Here is a 23753-nt window from a genome sequence, read left to right as displayed (position 1 = left end):
CCTTGTCCTTGAGTTGCAACTTGTTGTAAGTTGCGAAGCAGAAAGAACAGGCAACGCCACTATGGCGTCGACATCGACAGCAGCAGCAGCATCAGGAGCGGTAATACCCTCACCACCACGATTCACGTCCTCCTCGTCACTCCCACCTCGTCCCCCATCCGATCCCTCCTCCCTCCTCGCCTCGCTCAAATCCCTCGGTCTCGCAACGGAGATCAGCGTATCAGACCTCGCCCTCACCTCCACAAGCGATGCAGCTACGTCGTCAGCTTCCTCCTCGTCATCCAGCTCGCTCAGTATCCTTCTATCACGCCTCTCTCTTCTCCTCACCGACCTCTCCCGCTTGATCCAACAGCAGACTAGCACCCATTCGTCCTTGCTCCTCGCCCAAGCCTCACGGGTCGAGGAGCTGCAGCGCTCCCTCCGTGACGCGAGACGCGGGGTCAATGAGGTGGAGAGCGGGTATGAGGCCAGATGTAGGCAGCCTGTGGTGGGCGCAGCGAAGAAATTGCGCCGAGATAGGAGGAGATTAGAACGCTTGAACGAAGTCATCGAGCTGGGCAGGGAGGCGGGCAAATTCGTAGGAGAGGGAAGGAGATTGGAGGCATGCTTGCGGACTCTCTTTGGAGAAGACGAAGGGGGGCAAGATAACGTAGCAACAGCTTCATCCAAATCGCTCTCCCACCCTACGCAGCAAGAGGCTCTGGGCCGGGCCTCTCTTCACCTCTCCAACATTAGCACTCTCCTCACCGCGTCACCCCACCTCAAACGGGTCAACTTCATCCACTCCTACTTGCCCTCGATCCTCAACACGACCCGCTCGCAGCTACAAGATAGAATGGAGTCATCCGTCGTCACGGCTCTTCGCGACCTGGACGGGCGATTGCTCGCCTCCAGCCTGCTTGCCGCTGATCGGCTGGGAGTAAGGAAAGAACTCATTGGAGACCTCATGGGAGACCTCTGCGATGTGGTGCGCAAGAGGGTGGGCGCCGTCTTCGATGGTGCGGGTGGTGGCGGAGGAGGCGGTGCTCCGGGTCTGCCGGGTAGATTGGAGCATCTGCTCACCGTGGAGATGGCTGCTGTGTGTAGCAAGATTTATCTGCTGCAGAGAGTTTTGGGGCTGATGCGGGTGGGTGAAAGCGAGGGGGACGGTGACGGGCAGGTAGCAAAAGAGCCAGCAGCCACGCCTGCGCAACCGCGCACCCTATTGGACGAATCGCTGCTCCTCCTCGGGGATGCGCCCACTCTTCTCTTCTGGCGGACCTTGGCTTCCAGCCTTGCCTCGCACACGGGTAGAGGTACAGCTCGCTCAACACCGGCCAGCATCAGAGAGATCCGCGGCTTTGTCGACACTTTCTTCGAGCGAACGAGCGTGTGGACAGGTCTGCAAGAGACTGGCGGGCCAGAGAGGACGCTCTTGCTGCGCAGCCTCGGCGGTCTGGTAGGGGAGGACGTTGGGAGGTAGGCGCGTACATTGGACGGCATGCTCTCTAATAGAATTTTTTATTACACCCTCATCTCATGGTCATACTTCGTGCTCGGTGACAGTCGCTCCTTCCTCGGTGACGACCAGGAACTCCTTTCGGCACTGAATCCCCTCCTTCTCAAACTCGCCCACGATGCTCTTGGCAATCTCCTCCTCATTCTCCGTCGCCAAGGCCAGAATTGTCGGCCCTGCTCCTGAAAGGCAAATGCCCAGCAGGCCAGGGTGGGAAGTTGGGGTGACAGAGTCGAGGAGCTTGGGAAGGGCAGGGATGAGGTGGGCGCGGTAAGGTTGGTGGACGCGGTCCTGCATTGCTTGGTAGATAAGGTGCGAGTCGGGGGGCGAGCGAGAGAGGGCCGTGGTGAGAACTGCGAGACGTTGGAGGTTGAAGACCTGGAGCGCGTGCAGAGGGCGTCAGTCAATACATGGCCACTCTTCTCAGCCTATCGTGCCTCCCGCTACTCACGAGGTCCTCCTTGGAGTACTTGTCCGGCAATGCGCTCCTTGCCTTTGCAGTGGGTACCTCGAATTGGGGAATGATGGTGATGACGCGGATCTCCTTTGCCCACCCAAAGCGAATGTAATGGCCGATGCCCTTTGGCGGAGCTGGTGGGTCCCGTCCCCACTGCTCACCCGCATCAGCCGGATATTCTGGTAGAACCTCACTCAGGGGAACAGCTTTGCGTTGTGAGTCTTCGTCGCTAAGGTCGAGGAGGTACGAGCCAACAAAGCCGCCGATCAAAGCTGCAGTCACGTTATCCGGGTGTCTCTCGATCATCAATGCATGGTCCAACAGGCGCTCCTTACTGAGCTTGAGCTGGCCCAGAGCATCTCCGAGGAGGATACCGGCGATGACTGCTGCACCGGACGAACCCAGCCCGCGGCCAAAAGGCACCTCGTTGTGAACCTTGATGACCACACCAGTGGGGAATTGGTGAATACCAGCACAGCGCAGCACATAGAGGGCGCAACGTGTTGTGAGGTTCTTATACGGGTCGAGCGGGGCTTCTGCTGCTCCCTCGCCGGTGTAGGAGAGGGTGGGAGCCGTCGAGGAGGATGAAGGGTCGATTGTGACGTCGAGGGTCAGGTAGAGGGAGAGGGAGAGACCTACGACATCGAACCCAGGGCCGATGTTGGAGGATGTGCAGGGAACGCGCACAGTGAAGTGGCGGCGAGCGGGTGTGGAGCTAGCCATGCTGGGTGCGGGGCAAGATCGATGGGATGACTCGGGGCGATAAGATGTTGAAGCCCAGATCTTCTCGCGAGTCAATCGTGGGTTGCCTTGGCTCGCACCCTCTTTGGCGCCGCCTCATTTCTTTGCCTCTCAGTCCGCCGTCCAACCGTCCCGCCGCCGACCAACAAGCCGAGGCCACGCGAGCAGGGCGAGATGCAGCTGATCGACTCGTCGCCGCCTTCCGCTGCCCCTCGACTCGCACGACGGCATCATCACAATCTTGTTTTCACCACCACCAACCATGGCTACGTCAATACCAGATATTGACCTGCCTCCCTCATTTCCTCTCGCTCATTCAGCGCAGAGGGCTTCGAGCTCGCGAGAGACGGCAGGATTGAGCTCAGGATCACAGGCAAAACCGCCAGCTTTTACTGTCTCTGGCCCAACAAACGCCACTCGGCCTGGCAACGCGGCATCCCCATCGTCAGGCTCCAGCTCCAGCTCGAGCTCCGGCAAAGTGCAGGCATTGCGGGATGTCTTGGGTACCGGCAATGGTAGCAGCGGAGCATCCCTAGCCGCACCGACAAGTGCCACCCCCGCTGCTCCATCTCCAGCCTCGTCCAGCTTGATGCCCCCACCATCCACCTCCCGCCAAACAGCTCCTCCTGGCGTGGGAGGGGCACCGACTGCCATTGCCAGTGCTTCTTCATCCTCTTCGAGCAGCTTGATGCCTGCTCCTGCCGCCACCTCGAAGCGCAAAAAGGTCACTCTGACCCCCGGCCATTCTCCGCTCGACTGGGCACGCCTCAAGTCCAGCATTCAACCCCCCTTCCCCTTTCGCAAGATCCCCCTCTCCGAAGTCAAGCAGCACAAGGATCGCAATTCTCCCGGTGGGGTCTGGACCGTGCTCAATGGCAAGGTCTATGATATGGCGCCCTACTTGGCTTTCCACCCTGGTGGGGAGGATGAGCTCATGCGTGTCGCAGGGAGAGATGGGACGAGGCTGTTTATGCTCACGCATAGTTGGGTCAACGTTGACGCCATTGTTGATGCGTGTTGTATCGGGATCGCCGTCAAAGATGATTGAGGGAGAGCATGGGACAGAAATGGGGCCGATTCTGACGACGGAAGAAAACACTGTAGCTGCCATTGTCCACGACATTGTATACCAGGCGCGTCACGCCTTCATAATAGACTTGCAAAGATTCTCTATCACATTACCACTCTACGCTGCGCCAGCCTCCTTCATTCTCTGCTCTACCCTCTCCTCGCCAGGGATACTCTCCATGGCCCCCTTGATCTCAACAGCCATGGCGGCTGCAACTCCTGCTCTCCTCAAACACTTCTCCACCACTTCCCTCTCAGCGGGCAGACCCTTGCCGCCCAGCATGGCGACGCTTGAGACCAGGTAGCCAGCAAATGTGTCCCCGGCACCCGTCGTGTCGCGTACCTGCTTGGGCTTGTGCGGTGGTTGGCTGATGAGGATGCGATCTCCACCTGAATTGATGGAGGCAAGGACACCACGAGCGCCCAGAGTCATGACGATCCAGGGGAGCTGGCGCATGGACTCGATGCTCGAGAGGCGACGCATCGTCTCCTCTGGCTCCTCCTTGTCGCCTCCCGCCTCGCCCTCGCTGAGTGCAGCAATGAGGTCAGCAGCTTCTCCTTGGTTGACGATGAGCACATCCAGCTCGTCCCACTTCCAGCTGCGGAGCTCGTCGCGGGTTGGAAGCGGCGAGGGGTTCCAGACAGTCACGCAGCCCTGCCACTCCTTGCGGGCGTGGCTCTGAAAGGAGGCCGTGGTGCTGAGGGGGACCTCATTCTGCAGTACGAGGTGGGTAGGTGGGCGTGGCAGCTGTGATGAGACGGAATCGGGCGTTACATCTGAGGAGGAAGGGAAGTTGGCACCCTTGAGGAGAACGCTGAGCATGCGAATCGACGGCGTGAGCTCATGCGCCATACTCTCATCCGTAGCTAACGGCACGCTCACTCACATGGAATTCTCCCCATCTCCCTCGCCGATCTGAATAAAAGCCCTGCCCGTCTTTTCGCCCTCGAGTACACCGGCCAGATCCGTCTTGACGCCGCGCTTCTTGAGCTCATCCAAGGGCCAAGTTGCGTCACTCCCAACGTTACCGGCGAACCACGTCTCCACGCCTGACAATCCGAGAGCTGCTGACACGTTTGCTCCCTTACCACCAGGGCGGGAGGTGAGGTCGAGGGAGGAGATTGTCTGCGCGAGAATGAGGGAAGCAGAGTGAGCGAGGTGACCAAAGGGACGGCAAGGGAAGATGCTCGCTGCACTCACCTCACCAGGTCGGACGATGTGCGGGACAGCGAAGGTCTCGTCGATGTTGATGCTGCTTGGCACCAGGACTAGAGGCGCTGATGAGGAGGACATACTGGCTGCTATTGATCTTCGACTTGACTGAGGAGGTGAAAAGGGAACAAGCAGCCGCTGCTGGACCTCGGCCTCCACGGCGATTTTTTGAGCTCGACCCTGACTTGCTCCCGTCCGTTGCCCGGTGACGTTGGGCTCCCGCTCGCGCTCCCACTCCCGTCTCGAAGCCAGCTCGCCCGTCGATTTGCAGCAAACGGTTGAGCATGTCAGAGGTAGCACTAGAGAGTAAAGTCGACCTTTGCCTCAAATTGGCACATCGATATCAGCAAGCGCATCCGTCATTCTGACTCCCTTCACTTCAGCGTCACTGCAGCCTCAGCCGCGTCCGCAACCACCGAAGCCGTAGCTCATTGACCTCGTTCTACCACCTCACGGCTACCACTTGTGGTACTGATCACAACATCTTCGGTGAATGCTTTTTGACTGAGAAGGGAAAGAAAGAAAGAGCCATCTCACGGGCGAGAAGGAGAGGGCTGAGAGGGATGTTGATTGAATATGGCCAAAAGAGAGGCAGGGTTGAATACCGCTCACTCCGAGTCGTCGCTCGCCGATGACAGTCGGTAGTTCGGCTGCGGACGGCCTCCGCGACAAGCAGAAAGCGGTCGCAAAGCAGTATTCGTATGAGCAGTCGGGCCTGCGGTGGCAGAACGAGCGAGGGAGGCGGCGCATCCAGAGGGGCCTGCGGCGGCGGGGCGAGCGGAGGAGGCGACCGAGTGAGAGGGGCCTGCGGCCACCTTTCTCTTCTTCGCCTGAGGGGGGGAGAGGGTGTCCTCGGGGCAACCATTGCTGACCCAAGCCATGGATTCCTTCTTTGCGCGCGTGTCGCCCGAGGAACCAGAGTATACCTTCTTGGTCTTGCCGTTTGTTTTGTCCGTGGCACTGCCGGACAGGGCGAAACCATGTCCCTCGAGATGCGCAAAGAGGCCCACGATGGACACCGTCTCGCTGCACACCGGACAAGCTGGCTTCTTCTCCCTGATCTCAAACAGATGAGATGCTAGGTGTGCCGAGCCCTGCTGAGCTGCGTACGTCTTGGTATTGCCCTCTAGGAGGCAATATGGGCATGCGTTCTGCCCATAGACCTCCTTGCTTTTTCGTGTCGTCGAACTGCGCCCATTGCGCCTTCTCGTCATCTCTTTGGAGGGAGCGCGACCGTCCTCTTCCATCGTGGCGGCGGCGGCAGGGGGAGCAGAAGATGCGGGATTCAGAAGCGACTGCACCCAGTCGATCCATTCATCGCGTCGCTGCCTCTGAGCTTGTCCAGACGGAGTCGGCAATTTCGGCCAGTCATGCTCGATGGCCGGGCTTCGCTGTTGCCCGTAGTGGAGGCCGTGTGATGAGAGAAGGTGTTGAAGGAGGTCTGCGATGTGCAGCTCGTCGGCGCAGATCGGGCACGACACCCACTCGTCTCGCCTACCGTACAGGTGTCGCTCAGCGATGTGCTGAGCGTGGCTCATGAGTGGGCCGTCGAACAGCTCGCCGCGGACATGCAGTGGGAGGCCCACATCGTGAAGTCAGAAAGGACAGGCTTTGTCCTCCCAAGCAGGCGACTCCGACGAGGCATCGAGCAGGCGAGAGAGATGCTCGGCGTTGTGACTCGCAATCATGCTGAAGCCAAGGTTCCACTTCTGATGCGTGCGACAAAACGCCGGCGTGTCCTTGTTGAAGACGAAGTGGCCATGCCCAACCTCAGCGTGCCAGATCAGCTCCTCGCTGATGCGAGAGCTGCCTCGTACTTGTGCTGCTGCACCCGCGTCGAGCTCGTAAGCGCAGGGCTGGCCACTATGAAGATTGAATGGGCACGCCACTGCACCGGCCAGCTTACGTCGATGGGCCTTGACGTGGGCTTCGGTCTCGAGTCCGTTGGCGCTGAACACAGAAGTGCCCGAACCAGTTGAGCAATACTGGTGTGAGCCTTCGCGAGGGCAACGCGCGTATTGGCGGTGCAAGGATATTCCGCTACTACTTGGTTGCTACCAGTCACACTTCCGCGAGTTGGAGGCTATGGCTGAAATGTGTGGGGAGAACACAATCCACCGTGATGGGAACGGCGGGGAGTCAATTGTTGAGGTGCGACTGCCAAGAGGAGGCGGCAGAAGAGCAGTAGTCAGCATGGAGAAGGACCAACGCGTGCGCGATTGCCCGTGACTCACTGCTTGTTGGTCCATCCCTATCACGCTTGAGATCGAGGTCCTTGTGGGTCGCAGTTGCTTTGATTGACTCTCTGGACGAGCAGCTTTGTCGCGATGTAGGCTTGAAACTCGTTCTTTGTCTGCTTGGCTACTTCGCCGACTGTAGTACGTCTGTAGCTTGCAAGCATCCGGTAAAGCTCGACGATGGCTGTGCGGGCTTGATGGAGTGGGCTGGATGCCTCGACCGACTCGAGCTGACGGCATCGGTCCAGCATCCAGTAGGACGTTGTCTCTCAGAGTATGCGGTTCTCGATGATGTCGGTGCTTGAGTTACCGTCGAGGACGCTGGAGCTGCTGAGCACTGCCTCAGACTACGGCGAAGCGTGCGAGGAAGCAACCTGCCTTTGTTCTTGAAGCTGGGAATCCAACACCCCCCCTGCGAAGACATGGCCGAGAACATAACCGACATCCAAGGCAAGCGTTTGCGAAGGCTGAGGACGAATAGCCACGGCTGGGTTGGTGCCAGCAGGCGAGTTGCTGACCTATCACCTCCTACTACCACTTCGGCCTTTGAAGACGATCACATTGGATGTCGGCTATGTTCTCGGCCACGTCGACAAAGATGAGGAGCCTTGAGCTCGTCACTGATCGGCGGCGAAGCCCAGGATCGGGGTAGCCACCAGAATTTGAGGCCCTTGCGATGCTGGCATGATTGTAAAACTTAAAGAGGTGGTGAGGAACGTAAGAAGAGTTTGAAGAGGGAGAGTCCCGATCGAGGTCGTCAGTTGGAGGTGATGGAGTGAAAGTGGTGAGGAGAGAAAGAGGAGCGGGCGGTGAGAGCTCGAATGCGATCTCGCGGGGCGATGCCAGCTTGCAAGCCAATCCCGCCTCGCGCGAAGCCGCTTCGTCCTCGTCGTTGCCTCAGCGTCTACGACTCGATCTCCAACCGGGACATCGAGGACCGGCGTGAGGGCAACAGCGTGCCTGGGCAAGACACAACCGCCGTCCCTGAAGACGGTCTCTAGCCTGACCGATGCGTGACCTTCAGCCATGAACCCTCATACTCTCAGATCCAGACCGTACCGGCCGCTTGACTTCCGCAGCAGCTCCCACTGCAGGCGGCGATCTTGACGAGCCGCCACTCGCACTGCGAAGCGTCTCTCATCGCCGGACACCACAAACCTTCCGAGCTGCCTCTGATCGGGTGAGTGTCGACTTCGATGCCTTCACTCTTGACGGCAGAAAGCACGGGCCTGTATGTTGTTTAGCTCCATCCCAGGCTGGCTGTTGTCGGTCAGCGCGCGCCGAGCTCTTGATACTGAGGCAGGCAGTCAGCGATCTGCGTACCCTTCGCTGTGCGACTCCGCCCTCCGCCCTCGAGCAGAGATGGCAGCGACGGTTGTGACGGCTGCACTGCGACAATCTTGACGCTTGACGAGGAGTCTGTAGGTGATTGATTACCTTGTGGCAGATGGGGCACCGTTGAAGACCACGCTTCCGAGCGAGCGTGGTCACGGTCGGCGAGCATGGTCACGGTCGGCGAGCATGGTCACGCTTGACAAGCGTCCATCGCCCAGTCAGATCTCGCACCCTCGGATGGCCATCTCGAGCGGGCCGCGACAGTTGGCTGGCATCTTCCGAAGTTGCTCTTTGGTATGATCATCATTCATCATCGTGCCTTGCTATGGCAGCGGCCGACAGTGCAACCGCCGCTGGTTGGGCTCTGAGATGAAATGCGCCGCTTCGTTCGTCTGGGCGAGGTGACATCATCAAGCTGCGTGCGTCAGTTCTTCCAAATTCGCCGCTTGAGCTGGCCGTCGCGCTCCGTCGACTTGCAAAACGCTGCTCTGGCGTCTTCTCCGAGACTTCTGCCTATGGCTGCTGGGCGGAGATCGAGAGAAAGTGGACCCTCAATCGTTGGCCGCGTGCGTGGCCCGGAAGCCTTGATGGCGCGGGCGCTGTGCCTGTGAGGGCGGGCCAGCCACAAAGCAAAGCCAGCAGCGCGGCGAGCGGGCAGAACTTCGTCGCAGCATTCAGCCTCGCTCCCTCTTCTTCACCAACACCTTTCCTCCGTATCTTTCACGACCTCTTCACTTTTGCTAAGGTGAGCACGAGTGGCAGAACATCCCATGATGATGATTATGACGAACTGGTGGTAGACCAGGGAACAGCAGGCGCTGACCGAGACGCTCCCTCACCCTCCTTCTGCGCGCCTCCACGTCCCCTCCTCGCCTTCCTACCATGCTGCGATCGCCGCCCACCGCCTATGCTGCACAGATGTCGTCTCTCAAGCCCACCAACATTGACGAGCTCTCCGTCGCGACCATCCGATGCCTCGCGGCTGACGTTGTCGCCAAGGCCAACTCGGGCCACCCCGGCATGCCCATGGGTGAGTATCCCGAGTCCCCCTTCTACGGTCCTCTGCGGCTGCACAAGACTTTCAAGACCTCAGAGTAGAGAAACAGGAGCTGACTCGAGCTCTATCAACAGGCATGGCACCCATCTCGCAGGTCCTCTTCTCCAAGTGAGTCCGCACTGACCCGCCCCGCGTCACCAGCGCGAGTCTGACCCAACACCTCCTTCCCCGATCGCTCCTCAAGGCTCTTCCGTACCTCCGGAGCTGGCAAGACCCCTTGGATCAACAGGGACCGCTTCGTGTTGAGCAATGGCCACGGCTGTGCCCTGCAGTACATCGTGAGTTGCAGATTTTGAGGATGCTGTGGAGGAGAAGGAGGTGCTCGCTACCAGTTGCCGCAGTCGCGTCAGTGACTGACTCTCGCCCCCCTTCCGCCGCAGATTGCCCACCTCCTGGGCTACGAGCTGTCCATGGAAGACCTCAAGGAATTCCGTCAGCTCGACTCCAAGACCCCTGGTCACCCCGAAGCCGGACATGACACCCCCATGGTCGAGTGCACAACTGGCCCCCTTGGACAGGGCATCAGCAACGCCGTAGGTCTTGCCATTGCTCAGGCCAACGCTGCAGCTACGTTCAACAAGGAGGGTCTTGAGCTCTTCAACAACTTCACTTACTGCTTCCTCGGCGATGGCTGCTTGATGGAGGGCATCTCGAGCGAGGCATGCTCGCTCGCCGGTCACTTGAAGGTGAGATGCTCCGCAGCCGCCTTATGCCTCGTTCAACGGCTGACCTTCAACCCTCTCTTGCCTCCTTTAGCTTGGCAACCTTATCTGCGTGTACGACGACAACCACATCTCCATTGACGGCGACACTGCTTGCTCCTTCACCGAGGACGTCGAGCAGCGCTACCTCGCATACGACTGGCACGTGCTCCACGTCAACGACGGTGACCGTGACCTTGCCGGCATGGCCAAGGCTCTTGAGGAGGCCAAGAAGGTCACCGACAAGCCCACCATCATCCGTCTCAAGACCACCATCGGCTACGGCTCCAAGATCCAGGGCGGTGCCGGCACCCACGGCGCTCCCCTCAAGGCCGACGACATCGAGCAGCTCAAGGAGAAGTTCGGCTTCGACCCCTCCAAGAAGTTCCACATTCCCCAGGAGGTCTACGACTTCTGGCACCAGATCCAGGAGCGTGGCGCCGGCTACCAGAAGGAGTGGGACCAGATGTTCGAGCAGTACAAGTCTAAGTACCCCGCCGAGCACGCTGAGCTTTCGCGCCGAATGGCGGGCAAGCTTCCCAACGGATGGGAGAAGGCTCTCCCTACGTACTCGCCCTCCGACTCGGCCGTCGCTACCCGCAAGCTCTCCGAGACGCTCCTGTCCAAGGTCTCTGCTGCCGTGCCTGAGCTCCTCGGTGGCTCTGCCGACTTGACCGGCTCTAACCTTACCCGCTGGTCTGACGCCACCGACTTCCAGCACCCCTCGTCGCAATTGGGCAACTACAGCGGTCGCTACATCCGCTACGGTGTCCGTGAGCACGCTATGGGCGCCATCATGAACGGTCTCCACGCCTACGGCTTGCACATCCCCACCTCGGGCACTTTCCTCAACTTCGTCTCTTACGCCGTCGGAGCCGTCCGTCTCTCTGCCCTCTCCAACTTCCGCGCCATCTGGGTCGCTACCCACGACTCGATTGGTCTCGGTGAGGACGGACCCACTCATCAGCCCATCGAGACGGCCATGGCCCTCCGTGCCATCCCCAACCTCAACTTCATGCGCCCTGCTGACGGTAACGAGGTTTCGGCCATGTACAAGGTCGCCATCGAGTCGGCCAAGACCCCCTCGGTCATTGCCCTCTCGCGCCAGAACCTGCCCCAGCTCGAAGGCTCTACCATCGAGAAGGCAGAGAAGGGTGGTTACGTCCTCAAGGAGGTTGAGAATGCCGACGTCACCCTCGTCGCCACTGGTTCCGAGGTCGCCATCGCCCGCGACGCCGCCGCTGAGCTCGAGAAGAAGGGCATCAAGGCCCGCCTCGTATCAATGCCCTGCTTCCGCGTCTTCGACATCCAGCCCATGGAGTACCGCCGCTCCGTGCTGCCCAGCGGCCAGCCCATCATCTCACTCGAGGCTTACACCACCCTCGGCTGGCACAAGTACTCGCACGTCCAGCACGGCATCAACCGATTCGGTGCTTCTGCCCCTGCTCCTCAGGTCTACGAGAAGCTCCAGATCGCTCCCAAGCCCTTCGCTGAGAAGGCCGAGAAGGTCATTGCCTACTACAAGAAGGAGAAGATCCCCCTTGTTTCGCCCATTGAGCTCACCGCTGCTTTCGAGTAAACGTGGCGCAGCGTAGAGCGGTGCAAGCAATAGACCGTCGTCGTTTGCGAGGTCGGCCGGCATCGATTGAGTTTCGCATGGTTGCTCTTCCTCTCTTTGACTCTCATTACTACTAGTCTCTCTGATCCGTGAAATACAGAAGCGTGCTATCAATCCATTGCCACCGGCTGGCCGGCTGACTGGTCCCGTCCGAAGAGAGGCCGGGGGATGAGATGCAGATGAAGTTGCCCCAGCGGTGATGAGTCCAGCAGCTGACTCGATCCATTTGTACCTTCGCATGCTGAATGGCGCTCGGACGACGTTGGCGCACTCGACGACGTCCCAGTCCACGCTCAGCGCGGCGCCGAGTCCCATCGCGCCTTGCTTCGAGGGCTACCCTCATGACCCCAATCAGTAGCAAGCCTGACCCCTTCTGGTGGCAATCTCAAATGAGACTTCCTACTCCACACCTGCCCGAGTGCTCAAGCGGTCGCAAAGAGCGTTGGCGGAGCTTGATGGCCACCTTCAGTCTACCGCGACCGTAGCCGCCGTCGAGGGCCGCCCTCCACAGGAACATGCGCGCCTTTGAAGGCGGACTGAGCGCAAGTCTGCTTGTTGCAACTTCTCGTCCGCCTTCTCACACCGAATCCCCCAGCAAGCTGCGATGCAACCACTATTGAACCCCACATCCGCAGCGCCAAAGCGAAAGCACCCCTCCTACTCAGGCGTCGCTCCATCCTTCGCTCCAGAGTCAGCAGCTGGACCTTCCTCCTCATCAGCAGGGAAGCGCACCCGCTTCGCCGACCAGGAAAGCGACGAAGCGCATGCTCAGGGCTCCCTCCCCGGCGTGGATATCGATCTTCTTGAACAAGATGCAAAACGCAATCAGCAAGGGCGCAAAGGTAGAATTGTAACGGATGGCTATGACAGCGAGGGGGAGAGCGAAGATGAGGAAGAGGAGCAGGACAAGGATCAAGAGGATGGAGATGGTGGCCTTGAACCAGATGGAGCAGACGAAGAGGAGGAAGACATGTTTGGTGATGGAAACGCCGGGGACGTAGACGTCGCAAAAGCAAGAGCGAAAGGCAAGGAGCAAGACAAGAAGAAGAAGGGCGGGAAAGAGGGATATCTTGAGCTGGGCGATATTGAAGGGCAAGAATTTGATGCCCAGCGCGATCAGACGGGAGACGTGCTAAGCGATGAGAGCGATAGAGATGAGGAACGTGACCCTGAGCTGGAGCTAGAGGGCGAGGACGAGGACGACGATGAAGACGACGGAGAAGGTGGCGACGCCAAGGGCAAAGGCAAAGCGAAAGCAGGCAAAAAGGGAAAGAGCGCCGACCCTTTCGACGACATGGTGAGCTGATCCAACCGCTTACATGCTGCTCCCACCCGTCTACTGACATCTCGCGTCACTCCTCTTCGCCTCGCCGCTTAGGGACACAAACTCTCCTCTTTCAATATGAAAAGCGAAATGCAGTCGGGTCGATTCGACTCAGAGGGCAACTATCAAGCGAACGCCCGAGACCCGCACGCAGAGCACGATGCTTGGCTAGCCGGCAACTATTCGCGCAAGTCGATCAAAGCCGCTCGTGAGGCCAAAGAGAAGCGCGAGCAAGAGGCGAGGATTCAGGAGAGGGAAGAGAAGCGAGAAGTGCAAGAGGAGGATGGGCGATGGGGCATGGTCCGGGAGATGGTGGAGATGATGAAAGAGGAGGAGACGGTCTTGGAAACGCTGCAAAGGCTTGGAAAAGAGGCAATGGGGCCAAGAGCGGAGGCGGCTAAAGCAGCCAAGCTGGCAGCAAAGGAGAAGCGAAAAGCAGGGAAGCTAGTTGAGAACGGGAATGGAGAGGCGGCTTGCTCCTCATCTACAGGCAAAGGCAAGGAATCCGCCTCAGCCAAGCACCCTTCCATCACCCGCATCGAGCGCTTCACCGCTCTCGCATCACGGCTTTCGGGCCTGACCGCAGGGCTGACGGACATCTACGACGAGGAGTATCGCTCCCTGCTCCGTCAGGTGCGACGAGCGGGCGTAGTCCCCCAGGATTGGGATCCGGCCGCAGCAGCGACCAAGGCAACGGAGCAACAAGGCAATGGCGCTCCTGACATTGGAGATGAGGAGCAGTGGGAGTACAAATGGGCCACAGCAGAAGACACGAGCTCGGCACCAGCTCAGACTTTCGGCCCCTTCAAGGCGCAAGACCTCGACGCGTGGAGAGGAGCGGGGTACTTCGGTGCTGAAGCAGGGGGTACGGAGAGGATATTGCTGAGAAGAAAACGAGACGGTGGCGGGGAAGAGAGCTGGAGGAGCTGGAGGGAGTGCTTTTCCGCGTAGAGCTGCGTGGGCGACAGCGACGGGAGATCAGATGGGAGAGGAAGATACGACTGCACGATTCGGATTCCCAGTAATACGACGCAGCGCTGAAAGCATCATCCTGCTGACCTGCCTCTGAGCACATCACCGCCATCGTCCATCGGCTGATCGCTTGTACGGTAGCAGCGCTTGAAGCGCAGCCGCAGGCAGGGATCGAGAGAACGAACGTGTATTGAGACGAAGACCTGCGAGGCCCTCATCGACGAGGATGATGCGGTGATGCTATGAAGGACAGGAGAAGAAGTTGCTACATGGGGTGGACGGCATCCAAAAGAGAGGGAAAGGAAGAGGCCAAGGAAGAAGTAACACCGAAAAGGAGAGAAAGTGGGAGAGACACGGCATGTGGTGCGATGCTGCACAGAAGAGATGCGAAGCAGGGGTGCTAGACTTGGTATGAGTGATGACAAGGAGGCGAGGGCCAGACGGAAAGCGATGGTGCGGGTGAAGCTTGAGGGCTACACTTGCCAGGCACGTCTACTCGGACAGTTCCTCCCTCGTCTGCTCAACGATGATGCCTCTAAGTCCACTTCGATCCTGCGCGGTACCCTGTTGACGACGTCCCGACTGAGCCGTAGGCGGGACAACGGGCATGCGGGGGAGACGGACGTTGCTCATTGCCTGACCTGCAGCGCTGAAGGGGTGATGACGTCCCTGCTGCTGCGTCTGAGCGCTGACGGGCGAAGGGAGGACAGCGTCGTTTTCACTGCCGCAGTAGCTGAGTGTGGGGGCAGGCTGCTGTTGCTGGAAGGAAGGGCGCGACCCTGCCGATATGCGACCCTCCTCTCCAGGCTGCAAGTCAATAGCAGCGACGAATGGTGCTGGTAGCACGGGCGCATTGCCATCGAAGTCAACGGGCCCGTCATGCTCGTGATCGTGTGACAGCGTTGTGGACACGCCGTGCGCGAGACTGGAGTCAACGCCAACATTGTTGTTAGGGCTGGGCTGCTTCTCCAAGTCACCGCTGCTGGCCGCCGAGTCCTGGAACGAGCGAATGTCTAGCGAGTCGTCGTGATGCGCAGAGTTGTAGAAGGCTGGGGCCTTTTTGCGATGCGGGCTGCTGGGGCCGCCCACGGTGGTAGCGCACGAAGCCTTGGGGACGATACCGCGTGCTGCTCCTGGTGCACCAGGTGCCGTGGGGCTGGCGATGCGAGAAGCTCGGGAGTTGTTGTTGCCGGCATTGCGGTGCATAAAGTTGGACAGCTTCTCTGTGAAGGAGGTGCTGCCGTTTGAGCCGGTACCGCCTGATCCCCACTGGACATTGTTGTTCTCTCCGTGGCGCTGCTGGCGGCCCTGGCTGTCCACGCGGGAGGTAGCCTCTTGCGCCAGTTGCACGTACAGCCTCGTGCTGGCCAGTACGGCGACGAAGCTCGAAGGGACGGCAAAGTACAGCGACATGAAGGGACTGAGCTGCAGGATGGTGATGACGGCGGGAACGAGGTTGGCAGCCAAGGTTGCAAGGAAGTAGAGGAGACCCTGCTGTACGAGCAAGGCGCCAATGCGAGTGCGGCCATTGGTTGACATGCGGAAGACGCCCGCTACGGTGAGGACAAGGACAAGGGCGTCATAGACGATGGTCATGATGTACTTGACAAAGTAGCGCATCTCGACCTTGATGGGTGCGCAGGCGCCCTGGGAGCGGGATGCGAGTAGGATCGAAGTCAGCTTCGTGATGTCTGCTCCCTCATCCTTGCTCGCGACTCACGTTCTGCCAAGCACCCCCACCATTGGGCACCCACATAAGGTGGATGTCCGCCACCCCCGCAAACCATACGGCAGAAAGGGCAAAAGTGAAGAAGCCGACCGTCCAGCCAACGATGCGCTTAGCCTTCTCGTCCTGCCAGACGCAGACGGTGCGCACGGCGAGGAGAGATGAGGAGCAGAGGGCGATGAGGCTCATGAAGAACTCGAGCGCGCGGACCATGGCGTTGCAGTTGTAGGGGCCGACGCCCATGGCGCCGAGGATGCAGAGGACGGCGTAGACCCACCACGAGATCTTGGCGCCAAAGTAGGCCTGCGATGGGTAGGAAGAGAGACAGGTTCAGTGTTCTGACAGTGAATGGCACGCATCTTGGCAGGGGTGCAGTGCTCACGAGGAGGGGCAGACGACGTCGGCGGGAGGCCTTGAGGAGGTTGTAGTCAAACTTGAGCAGATAGATCTGATCATAGAAGATGATGCCGATGCAAAAGAAGAGGACGGGCATCTGGGCAGCCCCGAGGCGGGCCACCAGCTTAGGGTCTTGCCAATTGACCATGGTGGTGGTGTTGCCTGAGAGAGGGAGAGGAGGGGGAGGGAAAAGAGGGGACGCCGGGTGGTGGTAGTGAGGAGAAGGGGGTCAAGAAGATTGAGGCATCGACCGCGAAACAGGAGCTCTGAGCAGCCTCGTCTGCTTTATACACCCAGTCGTTCGTCTCATGTCGCTGTGGCGGCTTAGGCGTGTCCAAGCAGACGCCGCTAGCATAGGCGAGGGGAAGCCAACGAGCACCGGCATCTGACGAAGCCATTCACTCATTCACCCATTCACCCACGCTCGAAGCTGGAACCATGTATTGCTCTCTGCTTTGCTTGCCTGCTGCTTGCGAGTCGTCGAATGGTCGCGGTGAGAGAGTGGAGCGTGCGAACTGGCTCGCCAGTCGAAACAAAAGCACGGGGTGCAGCGGGCCTGCGCGTTGCACCCGATCACATCCAAGACCCAATGAAGACAGGCCAGTCGAGAGCCAAAATCGGAGTGGCCGTGAATGGCGCGTCGACCAAGCAATTCACGCGTGGGCAGCAGCAGCAGCAGCAGCAGCAGCCTTCTCATCACTCCTTCTTGATGAGGATGCTCTCTTCTCACCTGTCGCTCACCATTCACCGTGACTCCGGCGCACGGCAGTACCAGCGTCCCTTGCAAGCTACCTACCCTACGCGCAGTCGCGCATACCAAATTCAGCCAGCCGACTTGCCTGCCTCTCGCTCCCACTCTCCGTCTGAATCGCCAGACATGTGAGCTTTATCAGCCTGGTTGCCCGTCCTGCCCGCCGCAAGATTTTATCGAGATCCCACGCACGCTCCCGAACCAGTTTCTGCTCCCACCATCCTGTTCCCCTTGCAGAATGTGTGGTACGCGAGCTCCACCGAGGTCGGACGAAGAAGAGCAAGGCTTCGAGAGAACCGCGCCGTGCTGCGTCCTCCTTCGGCGGAGACGGCTGAGAGCTCGGTCTGCAACCAAGTTGGATCTCACAGCGGACGCGAGGAGGGCTGTGAGAAGCGGAGCAGCCGAACTACCGACGAACCAACAACGATGGTCGCCGGCGGCGTCTGACTGATCAATCGAGCGACCCACTATTCCTAGATGAAACGTACCGCACTTCTTGCCTGGCACTCGCTCTCCTCTCACGCTACATCTGCTTCCCGATGATCCCGTGAATAGTCACCCACCTCGTCTCGCCGCTCTTTAAGCTTCAGATCCTCCCTGCATCCTACAGCTGCTTGATAATGGACGACCCATTCGACCCATTCACCGTTCCGGGGTGATGTGGCTATGACAACGGAACAGAAGGAGAGAAGCACCAGATACCGGAGACGCCGGTCGCATTACGCTCGCAAATCTTTGAGCAAAGTGTGGCAGAGGTTCCTTCACGCTGGGTACACGCAAAAGGCGGTGCACCGTGCAAGGTGGTCCCGAGAACCGGATGATGGCGCCCTTGCCGTGTCTCGAGGTCCCAGCCATGCCAGGATCCCGGCTGAGATCTCGAGGTCCCTGACTGACATTTGGTCAGCACCGAGGCTTTCGAAGCATCCAGTGGAGTGTTGTCAAGGTGTCTTCGCTGCCATTTGCAGAAACGTGGGCGCAGTGGAAAGGGGGCGGACCGTAGGCATAGCTCGGCCGCGATCTCGGTCTGACTGGCACCACCTGCGTCCACCTTATCTGCGCGTCGGCCATACGCATAATGAACTACATTGATACCAGATGACTGTTTGTTCCCGTTCGAAATCCTCATCGCCCTCACTCTCGTCCCTCCTGCTCAACCCTCCCCATCGTCCCGCAGTCTTCGCGCCGCTAGAGCTTACTCGTCAATCCCTTGACTCCCTCTCCCTCGTACGCAATGCTAAACACGCTCCTGAACAGCGGATACTCCTCCACCTTGCCCCTCGCCTTCAAGAACTCGTGCACCTCTCTAGCCGTCTCGGTACCCTGCAGCTTCTGCCCATTCAACAACTCCTTCTCTAGAACCTCGAAGCTCTTCCCCGTCTTGACAAAGGCCTCTGCACATTTCCTGTTGCGCCCACCGAAGCAAGTGGTGATAAGGTCTGCGATACCAGCCGAAGTCTCGGTGAACGTCTCCGGCTTGACGCCTTGAAAGAACTCCTCAGAGAAGCGCTTCATCTCCATCAAACCGATGCGCATGACGGCCGCTTTAGCGTTGGAGCCCCAGCCCAAGCCATCTGTGAAGCCTGCCGCAATGGCGACGACGTTCTTCAGGGCGCCACAGAGGGACACGCCCGCTACGTCTTCGACCATGCCAACCTTGAATTGGGGTGTGTCAAAGACTTTATGGAAGAGCTCGGCGGTCGCTAGGTCGTTTGGCCTGTAGCCGATGGTTGTCTCGCTGAACTTGTCTTCTGCGACCTGCGCGTGAGCGTTCGAGACTGAGAGGTCAGTCTACGACTAGCATCGTGGACCTCGCCGTTCTCGCTGCTCGTACGCACCTCGTTGGCAATGTTGGCTCCACTGAGCGCAGCGCATCTACATCCCAGAATCTCCTCGATGACGTCTGCGAAGATGCGAATATTGCCATTTTTGACCTCTACGCCCTTGATCATCGAGATGGCTCGCGCATCCTTTGCGATGTGGCCGCGAAGCTCTTTGCAGGTTGCCTCGATGAACTGCGACGAGGGGCGGGCGAGGACGCAGTATCAGCGAGGTGTAGCAAGCATTGTTGAAGGCTGTCGTGCGCCCCGCTCACCTGATGAGGAAGGACAAAGATGAGCAGATCGGCTCCCTCTGCTGCCTCTACCGCTGAAGGTGTAGCTACGACGTTCTCTGGCAGCTTGACGCCGGGCAAGTACTTGACATTCTCGTGCTCCTCATTGATGATCTCGGACAGCTTGCGGCCTTTGATCTGCGATTGAGCAGCGCAGAGATCGGGCAAAGTGAGATCGAGGTAGCAACAGCACCTCCCCATGCGGCCACGGCGTGCAAACTCACCTCCTCCTCATGGACGTACATCTTGACCTCCGTCTCGAAGAGGTTCCCGAACTTGGAGACATTGCCGCCTGCGAGCCGCCGAGAGTCAGACGTCAGCGATGCTTCCCACCACCATTGCCTATCCCTCGTCTCGTCTCCTCTCTCGCTGTCTCACCTGCAATCCTGGCGATGGCGCTGCCCCAGTTGCCGCTCCCAATGATCGCCAAGCGATGCTTCTTGTCGCCTGCCATTGGCTTCCAGGCTTTGTAGCCGGTCACGCGGGAGAGACTACTCGGGGAGTGTGAGGAGGTGGAGAAGGGCCGGAAGACCGGTAACAGCGATGAAGCTACGTCTCGTCGCAGTGAGCGTCGGGCGAAGCCGTGGATGCTCCAACCGCTAAAGGATGCGGACGAGGACGCGAACCACCTTGTATGCACGACTGGCGGCGACGACAAAGTCCTCGCGCTAGTGCTGAGCAGCAGCTGCGACGAAGATCGCGCTGCGAGTGCTGTCGGAGTCGTCTTGACGATGGCGTCTGGCCGATTCGAAAGGGTGAAAAGGTAGTGATGGCCCGTGAGTTGAGTGTTGGGATGAACGTTGAGCTTCGAGCTCCACAGGCCGCCTGAAAGTGTGGGGCCGACCTCAGAGCGGAGAGAAGGCGGAAGCAGCCGTCGACGGTGCGTCCTCGATTTGGCTCAATCTGGCCGGCGAGCAGGTGAGGTGAGAGGTTGGGAGATTTTAGCGATGGTGGTGCCGATGGAAAAGGGGGATAGCAAAGACGATCAGTGCGAGTAGACGGACAAGGGTCGTCTGGACGGGCAGTCTGCATTTAGTGACGATTCGGTACTCCGGGAGCCAAATGCTCCAGGATTCGGTCCGGCCTGGCAGACACAGAGGAGGACGACGCAACTGCCTGCCCGCGAGCTGCGAGGCGCTCTATCTGACCCGGAGCCCGGCTCAAGCAGGGTCCACCGCTTTGCCGTGAATGCTCTACGGTACAGATCCGCCGTCGAGATTGCGTACGATTGATCCGAGCATCAGCAAATGAGGAGATGACATCAAACGAAAAGAGGGTTATGTTGCAATGACGCAATGACACAGAAGAAGACGAGAAGCTCGGAGTGAGCTCGAAGAGAGACGAGAGAAGAAGTACAATGACGCGAAAGAGAGCTTTTTGGTCGTTGTCCCTGTGGGAAGCTACGCCGGCTGCGGGGAAGAGGAGGCTAGCGACGAAACCAGCCGTCGCACCATACATTTCCCCCGTTCACGTGTGGTATCAGAGGTAAGGCAACGCCGCCTCCATCTCGCTCCCCATGCTACTACGGTTAGACGGCTTGCGCGTGAGCTGCTGCACGCCCAGTCCTCCTGCCGTGGGAGCCGTGGGGGCCGCAGGGCTGCTTGTCTGCTGCTCCTCACCCGCACTAGCCTTTCCCCTCGCACCCGGATACAACAAAGGCGGAAGCCTCGGCGCCTGAGACCCACTTCCCGACCTCTCCCTCGCCTGCTGAGGGCTCATCATCATAGCCGCACCAGGCGGAGCTGCTTGAGAGTCCAGCTGAGCACGGCGGTCCTGCTCTTCGCGCTCGAGCTCTGCCATCCTTGCGGCCATTATGGGGTCGTTGTAGATGCGAGACATGTGCGAGTAGGGGTCGTGGATGGAGGTTGAGATCGGGTATGAGGAGGGTGGAGCCGTTGAGGCGGGTTGACGGGGCGGTGATTGGGAGGTGGAAGGCTGACGTTCTGGCGAGGTAAAGGGGTCCTCTGCTCGTTCTCGCTCACGGAAGGGTGCTGGCTGGCGGGGAACGAGGTTGCGGCCGAGCACTTGCCCAGGGGCGAGAGAGGGAGAGCCATGCGCCGAGTCGTACGACCTGTTGTTCATCGCGGCGTATGTCCCCACGCCAGCCCCAATACCACCCACCGGCGTGCCCGCTCCGGATGCGGGCGGTGGTGGAGGAAAGAGCATAGAGTCAGGCACCACCTTAGCCACGGGCGGTCGCGGCGGGCGTCCTTCGACACTGCTTGACCCAGAAGAGACTTCGCGTTGCCGACCGCGCTGCTGTGAAGGCTCATCCCAACTCTGATGGTGATGCGACGATGCGGGCCCAGGAGGAGGGAAGAGAGCCTCGTCCGGAACCACCGAGTAGATGTTGCGAGATGACAAGGAAGGCTTCGAGACGTGGTGTCCTTGCGAGCCAGCATCGGTGCCCGAGGCGGCGTAGGCGTAGGTTGGGTCCATGTTTGCGCCCGAGGCTTTGCGGACGTGATGGACTGCGAAAGAGCTACCGGCGCCAGCCGCAGCAGCACCAGCCGCAGCGCCGCCTCCATGGTGCCCATCGTCGGAGGGCCCCTCACCACCATTGCCATTGCGTTTCTCATCGTCTACTACCTCCCACTTCCAGGGCATAACCTCCGCAGCAGGCCAGCCAGAGCGACCGTTCGATCCACCGCCATTGGCTGTTTTGCGGCGTCGCCAGAAGATGAAGAGGCCCGCAACGATTGCCGCCGCGAGGAGGCAGCCGACTACTGCGCCCGCGATTGCGCCACCATTTGAGGAGGAAGAGGAAGATGATGAGTCGTCGGCGGCATTTTTGGAGGAAGAGCTGCTATTGCTGGATGTAGGCGTTGCGGCAACGGCGCCAGATTTGGTGGAGTTGTGGTGGGATCCAGTGCGCGACGATGACGCGGAGGAAGACGACGCCGTAGCTGACGAGGAAGCGGCGACGGCGCTACCAATCGACTTTGCGGCCACCAATCCTGGGCTAGCTGTGACGTTTGCGTTCGCGGTGCACTTCGTCGGCCTGGACCCAACTGTGTACTGTTCTCCCACGCCTCCTGTGCCGGACTTGCCATCATCCAACGCAACAATGACAAAGTCGGTCCCGCTGGGCAGCACGACGGGGAAGTTCCAGCTGGTATCGCGAATTCCCGCCGCATACTGCAGTGGAACCATTCGCTCAGCGAGGACGACGAATTGCACTGGTGGAGTGATGCCGCTGTTTGAGGAGTCGACCTGCCACTGAATTTCCCACGATCCACACTCCTGAGGAATCGCCTTCTCTGATCGGGGGAACCAGACGAAGTCCAGATCCGAAGCAGGGGCTGAGCATGAGGAGCTGGACGTTGCAATTCTGGAGAAGGAGGACGTGCCTGCGACCGCTCCTGTGGCGTCGGATACGGCGACGATGACGTTGAGTGAGTCGGGGTAGTTGGGGACATTCCACTGCCATTGCGAGGAGGAAGATGAGGCTGTGGGGATCGTTACGGATACGGGGAGTTGGTTGACGGGGGCCACGGTGATCGTCCAGGGCGCCTGTCCTTTGGACGCATCCCACGTGACGGTCATGGGGGAGCATGATTTGATGTCATCAGAAAGGGTCACGGCGAGAGGAGAAGGGGCGGCGCGTGACTCGAGGGAGCCACCGGCGGCGGCCGCGGCGGCTGCCATACCGGCGCTGTGAAGGCGGCGACCACCGTGGCGTGTCAGGCCGCTCATCGATGCGAGAAAAGCTGTGACGAGGCGGGATAGCTTGAGGAAGAGAAAGAAGGGAGGCCGAAGGTGAAGTCGATGGGAGCGTTCGTCGGATCGGTAGCGCCCAACGCGTTGCGGTGAGGAGCAATTTGGATAAAGAGCGTGGGATAGCGCAACTAGGCGCTTGCAAGGCTAAACAGGGGTAGGTATAGAACGAGGGGGTAAAGAGGGAGGGAGGGGTTCAGCAAAAGCTGATGTTAGGAGGGAGATGGTTATGTAGGGGTATTGAGTAGCGTGGGTCGAGGAGAGAGATGGGGGCTAAAATGGAAAGGTAGTAGCTCCGTAGCAGGTAGCAGCAAGCAGCAAGCAGGCAGGGCGTCAGGCGGGCGGGGCAGCGCGACGCAGTGCAACTCAATTCATTGACTTGACTTCAGGGCGGAGAGAGACGGGGGGGCAGAGGGCGGGCGAGCGAGGAGTCAAGGCAAGCAAGCAGACGCAAGACGCACCCCGTTGAGCAAGCGAGGGCTTCCACAAGCCTCTCATCGAACAGCGAGCAGTCAGCGCCCAAGAGGGTCAAGGCTCAATCGAGCCGCCTCAAGCTCTCCAACGCGTGGCGCTTGCACCACATTGAGCTAGCCTGGCTAGGGGGGGAGGGTGCTACGAGAAAGCTTAACTTGGTGCTTGTTTGGTGACCAAGGGGCGAGAGTGACAGATCGACATTCGCGACACGGCGCGAGGTGTGACCATGCCATCACACCCAGCCTTCTCCCTCGTCCGGAGCTGCTACACCAGCTGTCGTCTCGTCAAGCTCGTCGACTCGTCCTTCCTTTGTTCTCGCGCACATTTGACAAGTCGCCGATCTACCGAGCGAGAGAGCCTG

General features: G+C 59.6%; 11 protein-coding genes across 11 annotated transcripts; 4 read left to right on the top strand and 7 right to left on the bottom strand.

The window, feature by feature from the left end:
* Positions 1–61: 61 nt before the first annotated feature.
* Positions 62–1462, top strand: BDZ90DRAFT_263145 (hypothetical protein; the record flags this gene model as incomplete). The annotated part of the gene is made up of 1 exon (XM_025508576.1): positions 62–1462. The coding sequence occupies one exon, from the start codon at positions 62–64 to the stop codon at positions 1460–1462; it is 1401 nt and encodes a 466-aa protein (XP_025359212.1).
* Positions 1463–1469: 7 nt separating this feature from the next.
* On the bottom strand, positions 1470–2758 carry BDZ90DRAFT_234872 (putative THR1-homoserine kinase). The gene is made up of 2 exons (XM_025507173.1): positions 1947–2758; positions 1470–1873 (listed from the first exon to the last, which is right to left on the bottom strand). Exons 1-2 carry the CDS (start codon positions 2673–2675, stop codon positions 1523–1525), a joined length of 1080 nt encoding a protein of 359 aa, XP_025359211.1. The 5' UTR covers positions 2676–2758; the 3' UTR covers positions 1470–1522.
* Positions 2759–3381: 623 nt separating this feature from the next.
* On the top strand, positions 3382–3741 carry BDZ90DRAFT_224600 (cytochrome b5; the record flags this gene model as incomplete). The annotated part of the gene is made up of 1 exon (XM_025504620.1): positions 3382–3741. One exon carries the CDS (start codon positions 3382–3384, stop codon positions 3739–3741), a length of 360 nt encoding a protein of 119 aa, XP_025359210.1.
* Positions 3742–3810: 69 nt separating this feature from the next.
* On the bottom strand, positions 3811–5318 carry BDZ90DRAFT_100861 (Ribokinase-like protein). Its single transcript, XM_025503152.1, has 3 exons — positions 4963–5318; positions 4649–4887; positions 3811–4576 (listed from the first exon to the last, which is right to left on the bottom strand). Exons 1-3 carry the CDS (start codon positions 5053–5055, stop codon positions 3880–3882), a joined length of 1029 nt encoding a protein of 342 aa, XP_025359209.1. The 5' UTR covers positions 5056–5318; the 3' UTR covers positions 3811–3879.
* A 264-nt stretch (positions 5319–5582) lies between these two features.
* BDZ90DRAFT_263141 (hypothetical protein) lies at positions 5583–6512 on the bottom strand (the record flags this gene model as incomplete). Its single annotated transcript, XM_025508575.1, has 1 exon — positions 5583–6512. The coding sequence occupies one exon, from the start codon at positions 6510–6512 to the stop codon at positions 5583–5585; it is 930 nt and encodes a 309-aa protein (XP_025359208.1).
* A 2730-nt stretch (positions 6513–9242) lies between these two features.
* Positions 9243–12054, top strand: BDZ90DRAFT_234869 (putative transketolase). The gene is made up of 6 exons (XM_025507172.1): positions 9243–9291; positions 9465–9576; positions 9678–9711; positions 9788–9881; positions 9984–10289; positions 10360–12054. The coding sequence occupies exons 2-6, from the start codon at positions 9465–9467 to the stop codon at positions 11881–11883; spliced, it is 2070 nt and encodes a 689-aa protein (XP_025359207.1). The 5' UTR covers positions 9243–9291; the 3' UTR covers positions 11884–12054.
* Positions 12055–12526: 472 nt separating this feature from the next.
* On the top strand, positions 12527–14197 carry BDZ90DRAFT_263139 (hypothetical protein; the record flags this gene model as incomplete). The annotated part of the gene is made up of 2 exons (XM_025508574.1): positions 12527–13219; positions 13301–14197. 2 exons carry the CDS (start codon positions 12527–12529, stop codon positions 14195–14197), a joined length of 1590 nt encoding a protein of 529 aa, XP_025359206.1.
* A 256-nt stretch (positions 14198–14453) lies between these two features.
* Positions 14454–16617, bottom strand: BDZ90DRAFT_100510 (hypothetical protein). The gene is made up of 3 exons (XM_025503150.1): positions 16327–16617; positions 15939–16247; positions 14454–15865 (listed from the first exon to the last, which is right to left on the bottom strand). Exons 1-3 carry the CDS (start codon positions 16486–16488, stop codon positions 14711–14713), a joined length of 1626 nt encoding a protein of 541 aa, XP_025359205.1. The 5' UTR covers positions 16489–16617; the 3' UTR covers positions 14454–14710.
* Positions 16618–18228: 1611 nt separating this feature from the next.
* Positions 18229–19762, bottom strand: BDZ90DRAFT_100507 (NAD-dependent glycerol-3-phosphate dehydrogenase). Its single transcript, XM_025503149.1, has 5 exons — positions 19580–19762; positions 19426–19493; positions 19184–19339; positions 18927–19103; positions 18229–18846 (listed from the first exon to the last, which is right to left on the bottom strand). Exons 1-5 carry the CDS (start codon positions 19653–19655, stop codon positions 18277–18279), a joined length of 1047 nt encoding a protein of 348 aa, XP_025359204.1. The 5' UTR covers positions 19656–19762; the 3' UTR covers positions 18229–18276.
* BDZ90DRAFT_100562 (hypothetical protein) lies at positions 19475–20456 on the bottom strand. Its single transcript, XM_025503151.1, has 2 exons — positions 19580–20456; positions 19475–19493 (listed from the first exon to the last, which is right to left on the bottom strand). Exon 1 carries the CDS (start codon positions 20231–20233, stop codon positions 19751–19753), a length of 483 nt encoding a protein of 160 aa, XP_025359203.1. The 5' UTR covers positions 20234–20456; the 3' UTR covers positions 19475–19493; positions 19580–19750.
* Positions 20457–20680: 224 nt separating this feature from the next.
* Positions 20681–22849, bottom strand: BDZ90DRAFT_263136 (hypothetical protein; the record flags this gene model as incomplete). Its single annotated transcript, XM_025508573.1, has 1 exon — positions 20681–22849. The coding sequence occupies one exon, from the start codon at positions 22847–22849 to the stop codon at positions 20681–20683; it is 2169 nt and encodes a 722-aa protein (XP_025359202.1).
* Positions 22850–23753: the final 904 nt, after the last annotated feature.

The sequence above is a fragment of the Jaminaea rosea genome (assembly GCF_003144245.1).
Source record: "Jaminaea rosea strain MCA 5214 unplaced genomic scaffold BDZ90scaffold_19, whole genome shotgun sequence".
NCBI lineage: Eukaryota > Fungi > Basidiomycota > Exobasidiomycetes > Microstromatales > Jaminaea > Jaminaea rosea.
Note: the sequence above shows the minus strand (reverse complement) of the source record. Positions and strands in the feature narration are given on the sequence as shown.

Coding starts and splice junctions, on each gene's coding strand:
- BDZ90DRAFT_100861 (XM_025503152.1), bottom strand. CDS start 5,055: ATGTCCTCCTCATCAGCGCCTCTAGTCCTGGTGCCAAGCAGCATCAAC. Junction 4,888..4,962: donor ACATCGTCCGACCTGGTGAG/GTGAGTGCAGCG, acceptor ATTCTCGCGCAG/ACAATCTCCTCCCTCGACCT. Junction 4,577..4,648: donor GGAGATGGGGAGAATTCCAT/GTGAGTGAGCGT, acceptor TCGCATGCTCAG/CGTTCTCCTCAAGGGTGCCA.
- BDZ90DRAFT_234869 (XM_025507172.1), top strand. CDS start 9,465: ATGTCGTCTCTCAAGCCCACCAACATTGACGAGCTCTCCGTCGCGACC. Junction 9,577..9,677: donor CCACCCCGGCATGCCCATGG/GTGAGTATCCCG, acceptor CTCTATCAACAG/GCATGGCACCCATCTCGCAG. Junction 9,882..9,983: donor GCTGTGCCCTGCAGTACATC/GTGAGTTGCAGA, acceptor CTTCCGCCGCAG/ATTGCCCACCTCCTGGGCTA.
- BDZ90DRAFT_100562 (XM_025503151.1), bottom strand. CDS start 20,233: ATGCAGACTGCCCGTCCAGACGACCCTTGTCCGTCTACTCGCACTGAT.
- BDZ90DRAFT_100510 (XM_025503150.1), bottom strand. CDS start 16,488: ATGGTCAATTGGCAAGACCCTAAGCTGGTGGCCCGCCTCGGGGCTGCC. Junction 16,248..16,326: donor GACGTCGTCTGCCCCTCCTC/GTGAGCACTGCA, acceptor TACCCATCGCAG/GCCTACTTTGGCGCCAAGAT. Junction 15,866..15,938: donor GTGGGGGTGCTTGGCAGAAC/GTGAGTCGCGAG, acceptor TCCCGCTCCCAG/GGCGCCTGCGCACCCATCAA.
- BDZ90DRAFT_234872 (XM_025507173.1), bottom strand. CDS start 2,675: ATGGCTAGCTCCACACCCGCTCGCCGCCACTTCACTGTGCGCGTTCCC. Junction 1,874..1,946: donor AGTACTCCAAGGAGGACCTC/GTGAGTAGCGGG, acceptor CACGCGCTCCAG/GTCTTCAACCTCCAACGTCT.
- BDZ90DRAFT_100507 (XM_025503149.1), bottom strand. CDS start 19,655: ATGGCAGGCGACAAGAAGCATCGCTTGGCGATCATTGGGAGCGGCAAC. Junction 19,494..19,579: donor CGCCATCGCCAGGATTGCAG/GTGAGACAGCGA, acceptor GGCGGCTCGCAG/GCGGCAATGTCTCCAAGTTC. Junction 19,340..19,425: donor TGTACGTCCATGAGGAGGAG/GTGAGTTTGCAC, acceptor GCTCAATCGCAG/ATCAAAGGCCGCAAGCTGTC.